The 19944-nt window shown below is 51.0% G+C and overlaps 1 protein-coding gene across 3 annotated transcripts in view; it reads left to right on the plus strand.

Annotated features, from left to right (window-relative positions):
- Positions 1 to 19635, plus strand: part of EBF4 (EBF family member 4) — a 98031-nt gene extending 78396 nt beyond the window's left edge. Inside the window, exons 8-18 of one of the 3 annotated variants that reach the window (XM_074274273.1) lie at positions 1181 to 1262; positions 2797 to 2914; positions 3154 to 3287; positions 3445 to 3571; positions 5510 to 5598; positions 5806 to 5871; positions 6266 to 6443; positions 6571 to 6756; positions 15617 to 15814; positions 18014 to 18089; positions 18369 to 19635. In XM_074274273.1, the coding sequence (XP_074130374.1) occupies positions 1181 to 1262; positions 2797 to 2914; positions 3154 to 3287; positions 3445 to 3571; positions 5510 to 5598; positions 5806 to 5871; positions 6266 to 6443; positions 6571 to 6756; positions 15617 to 15814; positions 18014 to 18084 (1249 nt within the window). In that variant the 3' untranslated portion in view covers positions 18085 to 18089; positions 18369 to 19635. The remainder of the gene's footprint in view (positions 1 to 1180; positions 1263 to 2796; positions 2915 to 3153; positions 3288 to 3444; positions 3572 to 5509; positions 5599 to 5805; positions 5872 to 6265; positions 6444 to 6570; positions 6757 to 15616; positions 15815 to 18013; positions 18090 to 18368) is intronic. The other 2 variants (XM_074274274.1, XM_074274275.1) reach the window with 2 other exon arrangements.
- The last annotated feature ends 309 nt before the right edge of the window (positions 19636 to 19944 follow it).

Below are 19944 nucleotides of genomic sequence, written 5' to 3' on the forward strand. Positions count from 1 at the left end.
ATTCTGCCCCGGGAGAGGAGGTGCACCATCTGGTCAAAACCGTACTGAATGCTAGGGATATGTGTCTTCTTTGGGTGAGATATAAAATGTAGAGACTGTGGTTAAAGCCGTAAACACTGGATGGGGGATGTATACATGGGAGTGGATTTAGGCTGAGAAGATGACTATAAACTACAAGGACCTTTCTAATTAATTTCTTTACAATCTCCACCCTGCAGCCCCCTGCTCTCCTCCCCCACCGCACCTCTGCCATCCAAGGACATTGGCCTTCTCTCAATTCCTCCATTTCTCCAGTCCAGGCAGAGTCACTGGACCCCCCCAGACCCGACACATTCTCCTTCCTCGTTTCTATCTCCTCTGGTGTGCTTCAAGTCCCCCCTTCTCAAAGAAGATTCTTCTGATCCCCCTTAATTCTAATGTCTTTCCTCTGTGGATCATTTGCGATTCATCCTGTCTATATTTTGTATCTGGTTGTTTGCACATTATCTTTCTTGATCTTTCTTGTCATACTCTGAGCTCCTTGAGATCAGAAAATGTTTTTTTCCTTTTTCCTTTCCTTTCCTTTCCTTTTCTTTTTTTTGCTGAGGATTAAGTGACTTGCCCACAGTCACACAACTGAGACCAGATTTGATCTCAGATTCTCCTTATTTCAGGGCTGGTGCTCTATCCACTGCACCACCTAGCTGCCCCAAGAATTGTTTTTATGTTTCTTTGTATGTTCAGCATTTAGACTAGTTCCTGGCATACAGTAGGTACTTAATATAAGTTTATTGACAAACTGTATGAAGTAGGGAGACAGATATATTATGTGAGGGGATGTGAGGATATGTACTGTAGTGTGTACACTGTAGGAAAATACACGGGGGAGAGTTTGTGCTGGGCATTACATGTTGGGTTACTTTTTAGGGGAACTTTAATACTTAGGGGGATTCTGCAGGGGTGGAGACGTGTGCTTCTTGGGGGACAGTTATGCTGTGGGCAGGGATGTAAATATGATGTAATGGTAGGGGTGTATGTGTGTGTGTGTGTGACTGGTGCACCTGGAGGGAGGTCTCGCTTCCCAGGCAGCGCACATTTTGGAGAGAGGTGGATCTGTGAACACCGTCTCCTTTCCCCTTGATCCCTCGGAGCCCAGCACCCTCATCGCGGCCCCACACCAACCACCTCCTCCTCGTTTCAGGTTTTTCCTCAAGTTTTTCCTCAAATGCAACCAGAACTGCCTAAAGAATGCGGGCAATCCCAGAGACATGAGGCGCTTCCAGGTACGGGCCCTCCCCCTCCGCCCCAGCATTTCTTCCTCTCCCCTCTCTACCTGTGGCCTCTGAGGCACTAAAGGATGGCATAGTGGGGAGGGCGGGGGAGAGAACAGTGGGAAGGGATCAGAGTAAGGGTCCTTCTAAGGCTGGGGGTGGGGATAGTTTGTCAAATTATCTTGGGTACCCAGAACTTCAGAGTGATCCCAGTGTTGGACCCTGTAGACCTTCCGCTTCCCTGTCCCCCAGGACTGCAGCCTGGGCCCTCTGGGCCCCCCAAATTGTCCCCCCTCCCTGTCAGTTTTGTGTTCAGAGTTCTATATTTCCTAAGGGGATTTAGTGATGGAAGCTTCCTCTCATTCCCTAAGCCCTTCCTCCTCTTCCTCAGGGCCTCAGGGGGCTGGGAACCTGAAGGGACAGGGACTCCCCCTAGGAGAAGGGGCCCTTGGGTGGGATGCTTTCAGCCATTCTCCAGGTCCCCCACCCCCAAGATCCCTAGCTAGTGGAGGTGGAGGGGGGTGTGAGTGGGGGTGGAGCAGCTCCTTCTCCCCTGGCTGCTGAGGCCTCATTAGGGCCCCACTTAAGGAGATGATAATTGTGACATTTTTACATGATTAACGACCCAGCTAATTTACATAGCGTGAGGCAGAGAGCAGCTGCCCGGTACCCCCCCACACTCCCACCCCCCAGGGCGCTGAAGAGTTTGGGAGGGGAGCCGGTTAGTGCCCCCCCTTACCTTCCCAAAGGGTGGGGCCTGCCCACAATCCCAGCTCCAAAGGGCTCCGGGCCAGCCCTGGGGAAGAGGCAAAAGTGGGGGGCAGTGCAGGGAGCCAGAGGGGCTTAAGTCTGGTCTACCTCCGCTCATTCCTACCTTCCTTCCCTTGGACTGGGAGGGAACATCCTTCTCCCTTCCCCCTCCCCTGCCTCCCTGTGGGTAGGCCCAGGACCCCTCCCTCAAGTCCCACTTCAGATACCACCTGAGGGGCCTAAGGGAGGGAAGAGGCACTCCTGAAGCTGTTGCCTGCCCTCTGCACAGAAGACCAGACCTGCCATGTTTTAACGAGAAGTCCTTTTCCCCGATGACCCAGATGGACCCTTTGAGTTGTCCAAGATTTAACCACAGCAAATATGAAGTCCCTGTTTCTGTGAGAGGGAAGGGAGGAGCAGGAACCCCATTGTGTGGGATGGGGGTCATGAGCATCCTCACATCCCCGCCTGTTTCCCTTTCAACCTGGCTGGTCACTTTGCCCACAGGACTGAAGTCGGGATACAAAGAACCCAGGGGGAGAGAGAAGTGGGGGAGGCCCCTTGCCCCCAGACAACAGTTGTATTCCTGGGGATACCCAAGGTTTGGAGAGGCTGGCTGCCTTGGGGTACATTTGGGCTCTGCTGGCTCAAGCCGGCTTCTTAGCTAGTCATCCTACCCTGACCCCACCTCCAGTGGACCAGGAGACAGGGTTCCCGTCCTCAGGGAGTCCACTCTTCCTGCCCGGGCCCCTGTCCCCATGTCCCCAGTATGACCCGCCTTGTGTCCTCTGTGCAGGTGGTGGTCTCCACGACCGTCAGTGTGGATGGGCACGTGCTCGCCGTGTCCGACAACATGTTTGTTCACAACAACTCCAAGCATGGCCGCCGGGCCCGCCGCCTTGACCCTTCCGAAGGTCAGGATGCCGCCATTTGACACCTTCCCTTGGCCAACGGCGCCCCTCCTCCCCTCCCAGGGAGGGCCCACTCATCCTTTCGGTCACCAACAGTGAGCACCTTCACCCCCCTCTAGGTCCAGTCCCGTCCCCCAGGTACAGCCGCAGGGGCTACCTTTCCCCCCTCCATCTCCCCTGTATCATCCCAGCCAGAGCAGCCCTGCTCTCGCCTTTCCTCATGCTCCCCTCCTGACCCACAGCAGCCACCCCCTGCATCAAGGCCATCAGCCCCAGCGAGGGCTGGACCACGGGGGGAGCCACCGTCATCGTCATCGGGGACAACTTCTTCGATGGGCTCCAGGTCGTCTTTGGAACAATGCTGGTGTGGAGTGAGGTGTGGGGCCACGGACAGGAGGGCTGGGGGGGCCCTGGGGGTCAGCAGGGGGTCAGCAAGATGGAGGGTCCCAGATCGGAGTGGGCTCCTTGCCCCTCCTCCCTCTCTGGCCCCTCTTCTTCCTCACAACTCAAACTGACATCCTCTCTTCTCACAGCTGATCACGCCCCATGCCATCCGGGTGCAGACCCCACCGAGGCACATCCCTGGGGTGGTGGAGGTGACCCTATCCTACAAGTCCAAGCAGTTCTGCAAAGGGGCCCCTGGCCGCTTCGTCTACACGGGTAATGGACTGGGGTGCTCTTACCCTTGCTAAGTGAGGCAGGGGCCAGCCCCCTTTCCTTGGTAAAAACAGGGTGGGTCGGAAGGGAAAGAAGGAACCTGTAGTGACCACTCTGAGCTTGGGGGACCCTCTCTGAACAATCGCGGATTCTGTCTCATACAACTATCTATGAAAACAATCTCCAAGGAAATAAGCCCTTCAGCTTTTCTGCTTGCTCTCATTTAGAGCTCTTCAGGTCTGTCCTCTTCCCCACTCCCAAAAAACCTTCCTTTTCATCCCAAATACTCCAAGAAAGAGTTGTCTTTCCCATTTTGAAAGATTCATCTGTCTATCACTCTTTGGGCCCGTCCAAGTGTCTCCTGTCCTCTTCTTCATTCCCAAAGAGCCTTCCTTCCCTTTCATCTCAAATACCCCAAGAAAGTTGTCTCTCCCGTTTTGAAAGATACATCTATCACTTTTTGGGCCCACCCCAAGTTCATCTTTCTACTGCAAAATTTCTTAGTCTTTCCCTCCTCTGTGGTTCTCTCCATTCAGCTTAGAACAAAAGTGAGTTTTATCTCCTAGTTTTGAGAAAATCCGCATTAAATCGTGGTATCCTGAGCTCCGTCCAGTGCTTAGGCCAGTACTTGGATTTCTTGAACTTAAGGCCTCTCTTTGTCACCCTAAAAGTTCATTTTCCCCCTCACCGTTCAATCAATGAACAAGCATTTAATGCTTCAGGAACTGAGCTCAAGCAAAAAACACAAAAATCAGTACCTGCCCTCCAGAAGCTTACATTCTAACAAGAAAGACAACATAAGAAGACACATACAAGGTACATGCAAAAGAGAAGGAAGGTAACCTTACTTCCTCGATGGCGGAGCTCAGGCTTCTGGCCAGATCCCTGTCTTCATGGGTCCCTATCCCTCTCAGTGGGATATTTAGTGTCCTCACTTCAATTTCCCACATCACATTTTCTTCATTCTCGTTCCTTTCTGCTCTTTTCTCTCTGGTCTCTCGTTGCCAGCCTCTCATTCTTAATGGAAATAATACTGAATTTGTCAGGTCTAGACTCGTAGACATCTCTGCTGCTTACTACCTGTGAGACACATTAGACTCTTGGTTCCAAAGCCTTTTCACTCTAAATTGAATATTCTATGAACACGTATCCCTGTGCTAATTATTACTAAATCTACCTCTTAAGCAATCAAGCTGACAGTATTTATTAAGTGCCTGCTGTGTGCATGGGCATGTGGCTAGATGCTGGAGGAGCAAGAAAGTTGATATAAGACACAGTGCCTGCCTTCAAGGAGCCCACAGCCAAGTAGGACACTAACAGATATAGCCACAATATGTAACAATCTAGAATGAATATAGTATGGAGGCAACCAAAGTTACAATGCAAATATTGTACAAAATCATAATACAAATATTGTACAAAGTTACAATATAAAAATGGTCTTTAAAGAAACTCAGTCTCATCCCAATTATGGCATAAATGCCAATTTAGTCATTTCCCCCCAAAAAAGTAACTGTCCCTCCTGCTTCCCCAAGCTCCTTCTCTTTTTTCCTACAGTGGGGAACCAGGTACACTCCCTGCTCCCCTGGGTTGGGCAGGGACCCATTCTGTTCAGTTTTTATAGCTGCCTGACAGATTTGGAGTTTGGGTAAAAGAGGCATTGTTGTAAAAAACCCAAAGTGATCCCCTTCAGTGCTCCCTGTAGGGCTGTCTTGGGACACTTGGAAGGAGGGGAGCACGGCATCGTTTTCTGAATGTGAACGCTCTGTACATGTATGGACACACACTCTCTGGGAATATATTGTCTGTACTGAGCTGCCTCACGAGTGCTTGGTTCGGGAGACTAAGATGGTGAAGACTGGGAGGAGGGAGGGGACATCTCTCCCTGTCCCTTTAGGGATTCTCCTCCCCCACACTGTTCTCCCCCCCACCTCCCCCAAGCTCTCAATGAGCCAACCATCGACTACGGCTTCCAGAGGCTGCAGAAGGTGATACCACGACATCCTGGAGACCCCGAGAGGCTTCCTAAGGTACAAGGGGATGGACTGGAAACACCCTTTGGGGTCTGTCAAGGGGGCGGGGGGGCAGAGTGGGCTGCACAGGGATTGTGTTTGGTACTGGATAGAAGAAGTGAAAGAGGGGCTGAGGGTTAGGCAGTGGAGGAGGTGAGCATTTCTGGCTCGTTGCCCCATGGGACTTCCCTTGGGCTGATCCTCCCTCCTCCATCCCATCCCCAGGAAGTTCTATTGAAAAGGGCAGCTGACCTGGTGGAGGCTCTGTACGGGATGCCGCATAGTAACCAGGTATCAGCCCCACCGAAGGCTTTGAGCCTCCATCCCTTTTCCTCAAGACCCTTCCAACTCCCCGATCTCCCACGAGCCCCATCTCCTTCCTTCTCCAGGCTTCCCACACAGTGGCAAGAGGGCTGGGTTTGAATCCCAGTTATTCTGCTTGCTGCCTGTGTGGCCTTAGGCATATGACTTTACTTCTCCGAGTCTCAGTTTCCTATAAACATCTTTAAAAGGAAGGGATGGGACTAACTGAGCTCTAAGGTGCTTTGCAGCTCCCAGTCCATCATTTATGCTCCAACTCGCTGGTTCCTTGTGTGTCCTTCTCTTCTCCTTCCCTCTTGTCATTCTTCCCAAGGGCTGGTGGGGGTCTAGGGGTTGGGGGCCAGGCCTGCCCTTGCCTCCCTAGGATCTCATCATAAAGCGAGCAGCGGACATTGCAGAAGCACTCTACAGCGTCCCACGCACCCCCTCCCAGCTCGGCTCCCTGGCCCCGGGCCATCCCCACACAGCCATGATGGGGATCAACTCCTTCGGGAGCCAGCTGGCAGTCAACATTGGAGACTCCACCCAGGGGGCCGAACAAGGTGGGTCTGCCCTTCTGCTCATTCTTGGGACACTGTCTCCTCCCTGGCCCCTCCCTCTGCCCATCAGTGCCCTGGGTCGGCCCCAAGCCCCCTGCGGACCCCACCCTGACCCATTCTCCCTGGCCAGGTTACTCCCGGAATACCAGCAGTGTGTCTCCGAGGGGCTACGTGCCTAGCTCCACCCCCCAGCAGAGCAGCTACAGCAGCATCACCTCCAGCATCAACGGCTACGGAGCCACAGGCATGGCAGGCCTTGGGGTACCCAGCTCTCCCAGCTTTCTCAACGGCTCCACTGCAAATTCACCCTATGCTAGTGAGTTTCTATGGTGGGCAGGGCTCAGGCAGGGGAAGGTGGGGGCTACCAAGGGCTCAGTGAGTCAGCTGCAAAACATGGAGGCTGAATTGGGTGACCTGTAAGGTTTCCCCTGGCTTGCTGTGACTCTCTGCTGTGATGCCCTGGGTGGGGAGACACTATCAAGTCAGCTCTGGGGGGATGACAGAGTCCTGGCAGCAAGAGAAGTCTAGTTTTGGGGACAGAAGACCCCATCTTCCCTTAGCTATCAGGCTGGGCAGGGCCTTCCCATCCCTTACAAGTGTGTGTATGTGTGGTGGGGACAGGAGGAGGAAGCCCACAAGAGATTCTCGGGACCTAGTAGGAGCTTCTTCCACAGCCTTTTCTTCCATCTGACGCCCTCCTCCCCCATGCTTAAAGCCCATCTTGACAGAGAGGAGCAGGACAGGCACTGGGGCCCCTCGACAGGACTGAAAGTGGTCCTTCATCATCCTAGAGTTCCCCCACCCACTCTTCCCAGTGACCCCATTATTGCCTGAACTATTGCTCTAGCCTACATCATGGACATATACATACACACATATAAATGTATATATAATACATACTTATATACTATATATATATGTATATACACATATATGTACATGTGTATGTTTCCCCTTAGTGTGTGTGTGTGTGTGTGTGTGTGTATGTGTGTACAATTCCTCCAGGGCTCATCCTAGGAATTCAGTAAAACTTTCCAGGTCAGAGGTGAGTAGTTCAGGAGTCAGAAACATATTCCTCTTCAGCTGCCCATCACTGGAGCAGAAGTAGAGGGAGAAGGTGATTGCTCCTGGGTATCTTTGAGCCCCAGGGAAAGGGGCAAGAGAATGCCCCAGGCACTGTACCTCCATCATCTCCTGTTCCACCCTCTCCTACCCCCAAGATTCTGTCTTCTGTCCCTCTGGAGAACCACAGGTGATTATAAATTACGTATTTCTAGTTTTTTCCAATACAGCACCAAAGATTCCCTCCTCAGATGACAATCTCATGTCCCACCATGTGAACTTTGTCCTTTTCCTCTTTCCTGCTTTTTTTCCTTTCTGATCCTGCTCTTCTCCCAGGCCCACAGGACCTTTCTTCGTACCTTAACAGCTTTCTATCTTGCCTTTTGATCTCTTTCTTTAACACCTGGAGTTTCCCAGCTCTGTCATCCCTGCTCCTGTACAGCACCACTGGCTCATAGGTGTAGACCGTCGGCAGACTCCCTCCCTCCTTCCCTCTCTCTCTTCTTCATTGTCACTCCTTCCCCGCTCCCCATCCTTCCCTCTGCTCCTTTCTCTGCTATATTTGTGGGGCTCGGCCACCCTTGTGCCAGGCAACAAGCCATTTATTCCTGTTTGTGGATGATGCTGGATGTCAGATCTTTGCGCAATCTAGTTGGTATCATTGGGATCCACACCGGCTTTTCTTACTAGAACACCTCAGGCCCCCTCTGCCTCTGAAGATTCCCCACCTTCCAGTTCTTGGAAGATCCCTTCCCACATTTATGTGGACTTCTTCCCAGGCTTTTCACTGCAGCAAGAAAGATGGAAAATTCCACTTATATCTACTTTTTGGCCAAGATCAGAACCACAAAAGGGGAAACAATTTCATTGTGGGCATTTCCAGGCTTCCTCCTTGCATATCTGGGAACTGGTATGCTCTGGTAAGAGCCCAGGCTCAGTAAGTCACTGCCCATCCTGGTGACGGATGGCACGGCATTTCTCTAGCATCTTAAGGTTTACAAAGCACTGTCCTCAAACGTGCATTCCTGTGATGTTCTATTATTGCCATTTGATAGTGGAAGAACCTGAGTCTCAAAAGTGAACTGACTTGCTCAGGTGTGTGAAACTAGTGAATATGAGGGCTTGGATTTGAACCTTGGCCTCCTGAATACATGTTCAGCCTCCTGAATACATGTTCGGTCATTGCACTGAGCTCTGGTAACATGGCTCCTCTCATCACTATCAAGAAGCCCTTCCTGATATTTAGCCTAAATCCATCTTGCTCTAATTTGAGCTCCTTTTCAGTGATTCAGTGGCTTTTCCTTGGACATGCTGGGGATTCTTATTTCTCAGTGATTCGGTGACTTTTCCTTAGACATGCTGGGGGCCCCCATGGATCCAGTTCTGTCCCATTACTAGAACAACTACTTCTCATCATATTTTTGTTTTCAGTTGAGCTTTGGCTAACATCCTGAGGTCTCCCAGCCTAGACACCTAGATCCTCCCCATGCTGCCAAGTGACTGAGGCTTTCCTTTCAGAAGATCATTACCAGAACCAGGGTCCACTATGAAGGACAGATTGCTTTGAACTAAACTCTCCAGATGTCTGGGACTGATTTCTCAAACTCATTCTAATCTCACAGGATAGATGGTCTTTTTGCATGACAGGGAGCTGCCCCAGAAAGCTCTGTTCAATTTTCACTGGAGACAGGCAGCCATGAGACTTCCCATTCACTGGTATTTAGATCTTACCTTCAATCCCATTCTCCCTTGGGTTCATCATCTAATCATCTCCCTGTTGTCTGGCTAGTGCTGACATCTTGGTCCCCAGTTCATCTTTGCTCTTGGCCCCCTCTCTTGATGGGCTTGTTCTCCCAGTGGCCATGCTGATCACAAGAACACCTTGGCTCTGGCCCCTTGGCTCCAACCTGTTAATGAAACCTGTACCACTCTTGCTGGAGCTGCTAAGTAGTCACCAGATTTCTTTCTTTTGCTGAACACATGGCCCAAATTTTGCCTGCCAGACTTGGCTCTGATCCGAGTAACTAAAATTAGCAGAGGCCTGTTAGCCAAAATAGGTCCTGGAGGATGTGGGAAGCTATAGGCCCTTGTAGCCCTTACTCTAGACTTACAACTCCAGACTTATCTTTTGGTTCTTACCTCAGATTCTAAAAATTACCACAAAAAATGATTCACGCCCATGAGGTCAATCAAAAAGAAATGTGATAATGGACTATAGATTCCCAACTGGGTCTTTCAGGGTCTCAGTGTCCAGAGCTTATATTGGGCATGTATTTTTTCCAGGATAGGCAGATCTGGGGAAAACTTGCTGAATTCAGGTGGAGTCATAAAAACATCTATTAAGCATCTACTGAATGCTAAATTATTATATTAAGCACTGGCAATTGAAAGGCCAAAAATAAATAAATTACAGTTTCTGCTCTTAAGGAGCAATTAAATCTATAAAATCTATTTCTGTGGAAAGGCAGGTTTCAGTGCTATAATAAGGAAACATTTTCTGACAATCAGAGCTGTTCTGAGTGGAGTGAATTGTTTTGATAGTGAGTTCCCTGTTATAGAAGGTGTTCATATGCCGTCTGGATAACTACTTGCCTAGAACATTCTAAAATGGATACCTGTTCAAGTATAGGTTGAATTAGGTGAACTTTGAGGTCCCTTTCAACTGTGATATTCCATGTTCTGTCTAAAAACTGTCCAAAGCTCTAACTCCTTCCCACCACCATTTCATTTCTTCACTCTCCTTAACCAAGACCCCTTCATTTCAGATCAGGTTTTGTCAAAATCATCTCTAGCTGATTCTACTCTGATGCAAGATGGCTCTGTGTCTGGATCTTGTGGCCCTGACCTGTTCTATTTCCCTTAGCCACCCTGACTTTTCAACCATCACTGAGCCTTAACCTCTAACTTTTGATCCCAGTGTTCTACCCTGCTTTGCATATAGCTGACTGTCAAGGGACTGGGATGAGTAGTGTTTTCTACTGGGCCAGTAAGACCCAGAAAGGGAGATTTGGGCATAAGGGTAGATGGAATGGAAGGACAACGGATGGAGCCAACGGATGGGAGATACAGCATGCAAGGTTGGGGATCTGCCTTGAATATAGGCCTGTGAGCATTTTCTATTGAAACTGGCTCGGAAGAACAGCCATTGGGAGATTTGGGCAGCATTACCCATACGCCTAATGACCAGGAACTGCAGAAGGATCAAACACGGATGCCAATTTGTGCCATCTCAAGTAGATAGCCTTGCACATGCTCTCCTCCCTTCTCTTGAATGTTTTCAGTGACTTTATCCAACCCAATAAAATGATTTTTGAGAAAGAGTAACCTGGAACCCAATCTAGTTGGAAGACCAACTAGAACTGGAATAGGCAGGAGGCAGTGAGACCAATTAGGAAGCTACTGATTGCTTGAAGTAATGGTGCTTAGACAAGGCTGGTGACAAAGAGAATGGAAAGAAGCGGATGGAGATGAGAAACATTGGTGGAAGAATCTGCTAGACTTGGTGACTGACTGGATATTGAAGATAATGAAGCAGGAAGAGTCAAAAATTACACCAAGAGCTCCTGGTCTGTGAGGGATGGCAGGGTTGTTGCATTCTGCAGAAGAAAGATGATAATGCTTTGGGCCTGCTGAATTTGGGGAAGAACAGAGAATCTAGTCTCACCTCCTATTTTAACCACTGATAGCATACCTGATCACTCACCCTATGCCTAACCTGCATTTCACCTCCTACTCATCTGACTCTCAGGTAAGAAGGGGGAAGGGGAATAGACATTTATTTTGGAGCCAATTATGAACAAGGAGGAGGGACTTGTTGGTGAAGTGGAAACCACAGTAACCTTTAGGGAGAGGGAGCACATTGTGTTTGTTTGTGATGGTTAAGGAGGAAAATGTTGTTCTTAGACTGATAAACCATAGGTTTTAGAAGGGTATATCATAGTGTTCACAGGGAGGGACAGGTAGCATCTCAAGCCATGAGGCTCTGACAAGGAAGTCGGCTCAAGAGAAGTAGGAGGATCTCATAAGCAAAATTCTGACTCTACAAACTTGAATGACTCCAGTGAGGAAAAAGTGTGAGGGAGCTGTCTAAATACATCACTGTGACTGCACAAGGTGGAAATTCCTATTTTAAAGGGTCCTGAAGTGAAAGAGCACTGGACTCAGAATCAGGAAATCCTACATTCCAAGCCCATCTTCAACACAGTTTGACTTTGGTCAGATTACTTAAGCTTTCTGTGCCTCTCATCTCTAGAAAAAGGGGGGCTGAATTATATGATCTTCCTTCTATGATCTTCTGATAAAATGAAATTGATGCTGTACAGCCAAGGATGGAAGGCAAAGAGAGTCATGATCTTGTGAAAATAATCCCAAGGAAACCTAAAGGCTGGAGTAAGGGAAGATTTGGAGGAGCAAGAATGCTACAGATGAGTTTTAAAGCAACTTTGAACAAACAATGAAGATGTGGCCCTAGTGAAGGGGAGGAAGACAGAGGATAGTAAAGAGAAGACAGAATTAATCCACTCTTATTTTACCTCTGCATTCCCTGTTAAGGAAAATAATTTTTAAAACACAAAGGATAGGGAAAAAGTAGTTTAAGGAGATGAAATCTGGACAACTGAGGAAATAGTAAGGCCAAATCTCTCTGCCCTCGATGAGTTCAATTTATCAGGATGAATTATACTACTAGCTAACATATATTGTGGTTTTAGACTTGCAAGGCACTTTACATGATCCCTTTGATGATAAAAAAAAAAAACATAAGTTGGTGATGTGATATTGCACACTTTTGAGTTAAATCTGCATTATTAATATTTTCTGCCATTGTTTTCCTTTTGTTGTTTTTCAGTCATATTTGTGACCCCACTTGGGGTTTTCTTGGCAAAGTTACTGGAGAGGTTGGCCATGTCCTTCTCCACCTCATTTTTACAATGAGGAAACTTAAGTAAACAGAGTGAAGTGACTTGCCCAGGCCACACAGTTAGGAAGTGTCAGAAACCAGATTTGAACCCAGGAAGATGAGACTTTTTGCCTCCCAGCCCAGTGCTGTATCTACTTTACCACCCAGCTGCCTGAGATAGTCAGTTCAACAATATTTGAAAGATCACAAACTGTAGAGCCAGAGAACTGGAGAAAAGCAAAAATAATCTGATGTTGTTTAAGGGGAAAGTTGAGTCCCCTAAACTATGAGCTGATGACCCAGCACTTGATTCTTAGTAAAATTTGTAATAGAATGTCATATTCTCTTAGCTGAATAATTCATGAATTATTCATGACAGGGCAGCCTGGATTTGTTAAGAAAAAATTATGGCCAACTAAAGTCATTATCTTCTCATTCTAGGTTGGTATATTTGGGGGATGTAATAGGCCACAATTTGCCCAGATTTCAATATTTGACAGTCTCTCAAGATAACCTTGTGGACCAGATTAGAGAAATGTAAAAATATCCTGTTAAGCAGATTGATAACTGGCTGAACTCAAAGTTTGGATAAATGAATTGATGTCAACCTAGAGAGAAGTCACTAGTGAAATACCTTCGGACTTTTTTGTTTTAGATGTTCACGAGTGACTTAGATAAAGATGTGTTTTTAGAGACGGAAGGGATAGTCATCAAACTGGCAAACTTCACTGGGATCCAGAAAGGGTTGGACAAGAAAATAAAATTTAATACAAAATCATCTGTTCAAATATAGTATTCAATTTATCAATCATTTATTAAGTACCTATTCTATACAAGGAGCAGTGCTACAAAATAGTCCCTGCCTTAGAGGAATATATATGCTTCTGGGAGAAAGGGAGGAAATATACTATGTACTTCAATAAGAAAGAGCATTGCCAATTTGAGACCTAGGAGAGCACCAACAACTAGGGACAATTAGGGAGAGTTTCAAAGAAAAGGTGGCAGCTCTTCTCGAAGGTATCTTCTTGATAGAGAGGAGGAAGGAGTATCTTTCAGCTATGGGGGATGGTCTGTATAAATGCACAGAGCCAGAAGATAGAATAGCAAACATTTCGGGAACAGCTAGTTCTCCAGCCTGGCTGGAACACTGAGTGCACAAAGAAGAGTACAGCCTGATAAGGTTGGAAGACTAGGCTGGAACTTAATTGTGCAGTAACTTAGATGCTGAAGGGCTTGTATTTTATCCTAGAGGTAGTAGGGAGCTACTGAAGGTTTTTGTAGGGCTTGTTTGTTTTAGCAGAGAATGGGTATGAATGAAGTGTGTATTAAATGAGCAGCTGGGAAACAAATCCAAAAGTGGGATAGTCTTGCTCTGAAAGAATTGACATTCTGTGGAGTGGGTAGCAAATATATAGAGGAATGGGAGCTATATTTCAATTTGGGGAGTTACAGGGTAGTGAATGGTATAAATTGACACGGACTTTCTAGTAGCAGTGGTGCTATTGGTTTTAATTATAATTCCAGAACTGGAAAGGAGTGATGATAGTAAAATTAACTACAAGATAGTTAAGGTGACAGGTAAAAGCATGCTGGAGTCACTTGGCTATAGAGGCCCTCGCCAATCAGGTACGGTCAGTTCTTTGCCTCAGGAAGATTATTTTGGTAGTTGTGTAGAGGGTAGATTGGAGACGAGATTGGAAACAGGGAGACCTGTTAAGATTCTTCCAAAAGTTCAGGTGAGATTGGATGAGAACCTGAAGAATGGTGGTCGTGTGAATGGGGAGGGAGGAATGAGTCAAGCATGATTCCAAGGTTACAAACTCGGGTGCCTGGGAAGAAAGCAGCAAAAATGGAGAAGTTTGGAGGATGTGGGGGGAGGGGTTTGTGAGAGAGAGATAGAGACAGAGAGACAAAGAGGGAACCAGAGACAGAAATAGAGACAGAGAAAAGAGAGACACAGAGACAGAAACAGAGAGAGACAGAGAGAGGAGAAAGGGAAGGGGAGAGAGCGAGAAAGTTGTTTGCCCAGGTTGAGTCTGAGTTGCAGCACTGCACGGCCCAGGGGAAGAAGTCCAGCGTCTAACACAGTTGGCTGAAGAGGAACAGCGGGGAAACGACAGTTCAAGGGAAACCACCCTGGGGACCTGAGTGTGTCAGCAATGGGACGCTGCAGCCAGCAGCAGATATGATGGCTTAGTGAGGGAAGATCCAGGATGAGACAGGCCATGGTCTGGCAATTGCAGGAGGCCGACTCCCTACCCCACCCTACCGGGGGCTTCTGGACCATCATACCCAGTTCTGGGCTTGTCACCTCCGAGAAAGGCTTTGATAAAGTGGAGCAGGTGCGAGAAGGAAGCAAGATGAGGAAACTCTGCCAGGCCAGAGGAACCAGGAAAGAGGCGGCAGCATTTAGCCTGAAGACGGGGCTTTGGGGGCAAACTGGAGCACTGCCTTCAGATGTCCGGAGGAAGGGCTTGGATGTGCTCCCTGGGGCACATTTCTGTAGAATATGAGAAAGGGCCTAAAAGGAAGGCTGTTCTGAGGGCGGCCTGGTTTGGGACCGCTTAGCCGGAAGCTGGATGAGGCGACTTCTGAGGGCTCTTGGGTGTTCCCGATGCTTGCTGGGCCCTTGCTAACCTCTGATACAAACGCTGTTTGTGCCTAAAGCCTCGCGCCACCATCCCTCTGAACGCTCCTTTGCCCCAGCTTCTCTTTTAAAGCCAACGGTTCCAGCTCCCTGACCTCCCCCTGGCCCACCCCCATTTTAGGTCCCCTTCACACTTTGCCCCTTCCTGGAAAGGATTTGGGCTGCTCTAAGCCTCAGCAGCAAGGAACAGTCTTTTGTCCTACTGATCTCTCTCAAGGTGCCGTGGCCATGAGGGCTAACTCACTCACCCCACCATGGGCCGGGCTGTTGTCAGAGCCCCTGGTTATCACCTGGGCCTAGGGAGACTCATCAGGTCAGGGCTAGGGAATCAGGGCTCTGCTGGATTCTGCCAAGTCCTGGGAAGTCCGTTCTGTTTCCTCGCCTCTGGCCCAGAGGGTCCGGTTGTCCCCCGCCTCAGGGTAGTTCTCCTCTCCGCTCCCCACCTCGGGTTCTTGGGGGGAGGGCAGCGGCAGCAGGTGCCCAGCCAGGCTGCCCCCTGGACGCTCTCTATAGTGCTGTTTCCCTGTTGTGTCTCCTGCGCCACTCCTGCTCCCCACCCTTTCCCCGGAGTCATGCCCTCCAGCCCTCCGCTGGCTGCAGCCTCCTCCATCTCCCTCCCGGCCGCTGCCCCCACCACCAGCGTCTTCTCCTTCTCGCCGGTCAACATGATCTCTGCAGTCAAGCAGAAGAGCGCCTTCGCCCCTGTGGTGCGCCCGCCTGGCTCCCCGCCCCCTGCCTGCACCAGCACTAATGGCAGTGCCCTGCAAGGTGAGTCAGCTACTATTCACCAAACCTGTCTCTGTGATGGACACAGAGCTGAGCGAGCTGAGGGGGTTGGCTGGCGGCTCTCAGCTGGAGGCCTTGGGCCTTGGCGGTGACCGGCTCCCAGGGTGGGCTCCTCTGATCAAGAGGAAGCAAGAAAATGTGGGAGCCAGCTGCCTTCTGCTGGGAAACTGAACTGGGGCCAGGCTCCCAGCCTGTACCCCCAAAGGTGCCCATGAATGGGGACTGAAGGAATCAGTTGCCCCATTGGTTGGCTGGCTTTCTAAAGAGCAGGTCCTTAGTAGACCTTAGTCTCAGAGTGGGCAGGTATTTCAGTTCTGGGTGGTCATCCTGGAGGCCGGTTCCCAGGTCGGAGGGGGGAGAGGCGCTCCTCCCAGTCTGTGAGCCCAAAAAACAGAGTCCCAAGTCCTCCTTAGAGAAGACCTTGGATCACACACACTCTTGTTGATTCAGTAGGCCTGGACTCTGTTGGATGAAGACCTGGGAAGGGCAGCCCTAGCTGTAATGACCTTTGAGGGACCGTCTTGGGTGAACTGGAGCGTCCACAAACTCCAAAACCATGGTTAGGCAAACACTGGCTAAACACGTGGTCCTCTCCCTGGTGGTCAGAGGTCTGGGAGAGTTCCCATGACCCTTCCCCCAGGGATAGCCCTTTATGCTTTTCAAAGCGCTTTCCCAGACGTCCGTTCAGGTGGAGCCTCACAGAAGCCCTGGGTGAGGGGCAACCGCTGCAAGCCCCTCTCCAAGGAGAGGCAGTGGGAAGGGACTTGGGAGACAGAAGCCTCGGGTCCTGGCTGAGATCGAGTTTTCTCCCGGCGTTCATTCTCAGCTGGACTAACCAATGGGATAAGACCTACCTCACAGGGTTGTTGTGAGGAAAGCGCTTTGTAAACCTTAAAGCATTACAGAAATGTGGGTGATTACTAATATAAAGTGATGGGCTGTGAAGACAAGGGGGACAGCAGATGGGATTTGTCATCTGGATCCTACCCACAATCTTGGAACATCTGGCACTTGTGTCGCAGAGGGAGAGCAGGGCTCACAGCTGATTAGAAGGGGAGTCCTTGATGTTGGGCACAGAAGGTCCCCCCAGGGCCCAGTCCTGGAGCCAGAGTCATTGGTGCATGTTCACAATGATGGGACCCAGGCGAAAGAGCAGAGAATCTGTTCGTCAGATCCATGGCTGACACTGAGCTGAGGAGACAGGGGCAGAAATAATTCAATTCGACAACCATCAGGGAATGTTTGTCCAGGGCCCACAAGAGGCCATGAAAAGGTTTCCCGGTGCCCTGAGAATGTCAGAGAAGCTGGGTCAGAATTGGGATGAAGGCTCCAGAGGGAAGGCCGTAAGGGGGAAGGAGGATCAGAGAGCAGTGGGGCAGAGACGACCCCAGAAGGGCCGTGGGAATACCAGAAGCCTTCAACCCCAATCACTTTAAGGCCCTGTGTCTCACCGTTCTCATCACATGTGGGACGTGCAGAGGCTGGAAGAAAAGGAAATACTGTGAGAGGATCCTGGGGAACAGGCTGGCCCTCAGTGCTTCTGACCCTTCACTGTATCTCAGGCTAGATGAGACCAGGCTTTAGTTAGACCCAAGAAATAAGTCCCTTTGTGTAGGGCTGATCAGGAAAGGGTGTTCCCACAGGCTTGCCAGGCTCCTGGGGCTTTGTCTGCCTCGGGATATCCCATAATGGCAGCCTGTGCTTCCCCCCTCACCAGACCCCTTCAAGCCCGATCTGCCCGGGCCCCAGGCTGGGAAAGTTGCAGGTTCCTTGGGGCCCACAAGGCCTCTCCATGGCAGGGCCAGGGAGGACCCAGGGGAGCCCGAGCCCCAGGGCCTTGGTGGTGAGGGCTCAGGAGAGGCAAGTGAGCAGGGGTGGGTCCTTGCCAGTGTCTTCACCCTGGGGGAATGCATCGGCCCAGCCTTGGTCCAGCAGGGCTTCAGTGGGGGAAGGTCTCCAGAGGAGGGAGGGCTGGGAGTCCTGGTGGGAGTGGGAGGGACAGCTCTTAGCTGCTGCTGCTGCTCCCTCTGGCCACTCATCTTACCCTTCTCCCTCTCTCCTCCTGCCTCTTCCTCCCCTCCCCGCTGGATCCCTGCCGTGACTCCCTGCCTGTCTCCTGCCCATCGCTGCTTCCTTCCTCTGTCTCTCTTGCCCCCTCCGCCCTCCTCCTTCTGGACACAGACCCAGCTTTTGAGGACTCGGACAAGTTCCATTCCCCCCCTGGGGCCCTACAGGGACTGGCCTACTCCTAAGCACAGTATGTGTCCTGCAGCCGGCCTCGAGGGCCACTCTCTGCCTCCGTCTCTGCCTGTTCTCTCCTCTGTCCCCGGAGCCTGCCCCTGGGATTGCTGGTTGTGAGCCCTGGCTGGGGTGGGGGCAGGGGCTCCGGTTCTCTTGGGCTGGCCCAGCGTGTGTCTCGCCCCTGTCTCCCAGCCGGACGGAGCCAAGGACAAGGAGCAGGTCTGCGGGAGGGGAGGGGGAGGAGCAGAGCTCCCGGACCCCTTGCTTTCTCGGACTTTTCTCTCCCTCTCCCTAGCCATGTCTGGACTCCTCATCCCCCCCATGTGAGGCCTGCACACGGAGAAGAGCCTGGCCCTTGGATGCAGCCCCGGGGCCAGGCAGGCCAGGGGCCCGAGATGACCTGGAAGAGGAGCTCCTGCCGGCAGTGGGAGAGGCCCCCCGCTGTGCTATCCCTCCACAGCCCACTCTCCCCTCTCCCTTCCACTCTCAGGACTGGCCCCAGGAGGCTTCTCTCTTCACAGCACCATTTTAACTTGGGTGGATGGATGGATGGATATAGGGATGTGTGTGTGTGTGTGTGTGTGTGTGTGTGTGTGTGTGTGTGTGTGTACATATGTGTGTGGTTCTGAGGGGGACTGATCCCCCATCCTTTTCCCATTATAAGCTTGGGGTGGGAAGGGGGTCCCGGGGCTGGGTTGGGGGGGGCAGGGGTTCAGGTGGAAGGTCCTGCCCTCTAGAATGCTCAGGGAAGACGATCTGGTGTTTGGGGAGCACTGCCTCCCCTCCCTGGGAGGATTCCCCACCCTGCTCACGTCTGGGGAGGGGGACATGTGCTGTCACTGCCTGCCCGCTTCTGGCTGGGAGGCGACCACTAGGGAAGGGACTGGGCAAGAGCCACAGGAGATAGGGGTAGGGACTGGGGTAGAAATGCAGGTTAGGGGGAGGTGGGGTCAGGGAGGGGCTCATCCCCCCAGGGTGGGGCTCTGAGGCAGAATAGGAGTATTGCTGTAGGACCCATCTGTCTGACTCCCTTTCCCAGGCCTGGGGCCCAGCAAGTGTCCTCCTCTGCCTCGCGCCCCAAGGCCGACCCCACTTCACGCACAATGCTGGCTCCCTGGCAAAGCCAAGGGTCCAGATTCTTCCTTCAGAGTTCTGGGGAAAGGCCCCAGCAGCTCTAGCTTTGTCCTTTTAGGCCCATGGAACAAGGTCCTAGGAGCTGGGGAGTGACCCCCCAATTCTGAAACTCTCCTCCTGTGCCCTTTCCTACCCCTCCTTGTAGCAGGCTCTCACCCTCCAGCGGGGGGGCCGCCTGCCTCCCCTTCCCCTGCCTCCCCTAGGGTTACTCTCATCGTCTCTGTGCCTCCTCTCGTCTCTTCTCCTGGTGGCCCTTCCTTCTCCCCGGCCCACCAGCTCCCCTCCTCTCTGAGGGGCCTGTCCTGGCCTGTCCTGCCCTCCCCTTTCCCTGGCTGGCAACCAGAGTCTGGCTTTGGTCATTTCATCTGGGAGGGGGTTGGGGAGAAATGAAACAATAAATGGAGATACTGATGCCCCTTCTGCCTCCAGTTCATGCCTTCCGCAGATCATTGTTCCAGAGACAGAAACATCTGGACTGGGTCCGTTTCTTTTGTTGGCCATTTCCTGACCCTTCCTTCCTCACGGGAGGCTTTGGGTCGGGGATGGAAAGTCTCACTTCCCTCAGGATTTTGGGGCGTTTTGTTTCTTACTCTATGTATCCCTCCTGACATGGGTAGCTTGAGACCCACGGGAATCCCGATTTTTCTTTGCTTTTTTTTCTCCCGGCTCAGACTGGATTCTCTCTCCCCCGTGGGGACTCTGCCTCTATAAAATGCTCAGCCGGGCAGGGAGGCCAG

The sequence above is a fragment of the Sminthopsis crassicaudata genome, chromosome 6 (genome assembly GCF_048593235.1).
Source record: "Sminthopsis crassicaudata isolate SCR6 chromosome 6, ASM4859323v1, whole genome shotgun sequence".
NCBI classification, from domain to species: domain Eukaryota; kingdom Metazoa; phylum Chordata; class Mammalia; order Dasyuromorphia; family Dasyuridae; genus Sminthopsis; species Sminthopsis crassicaudata.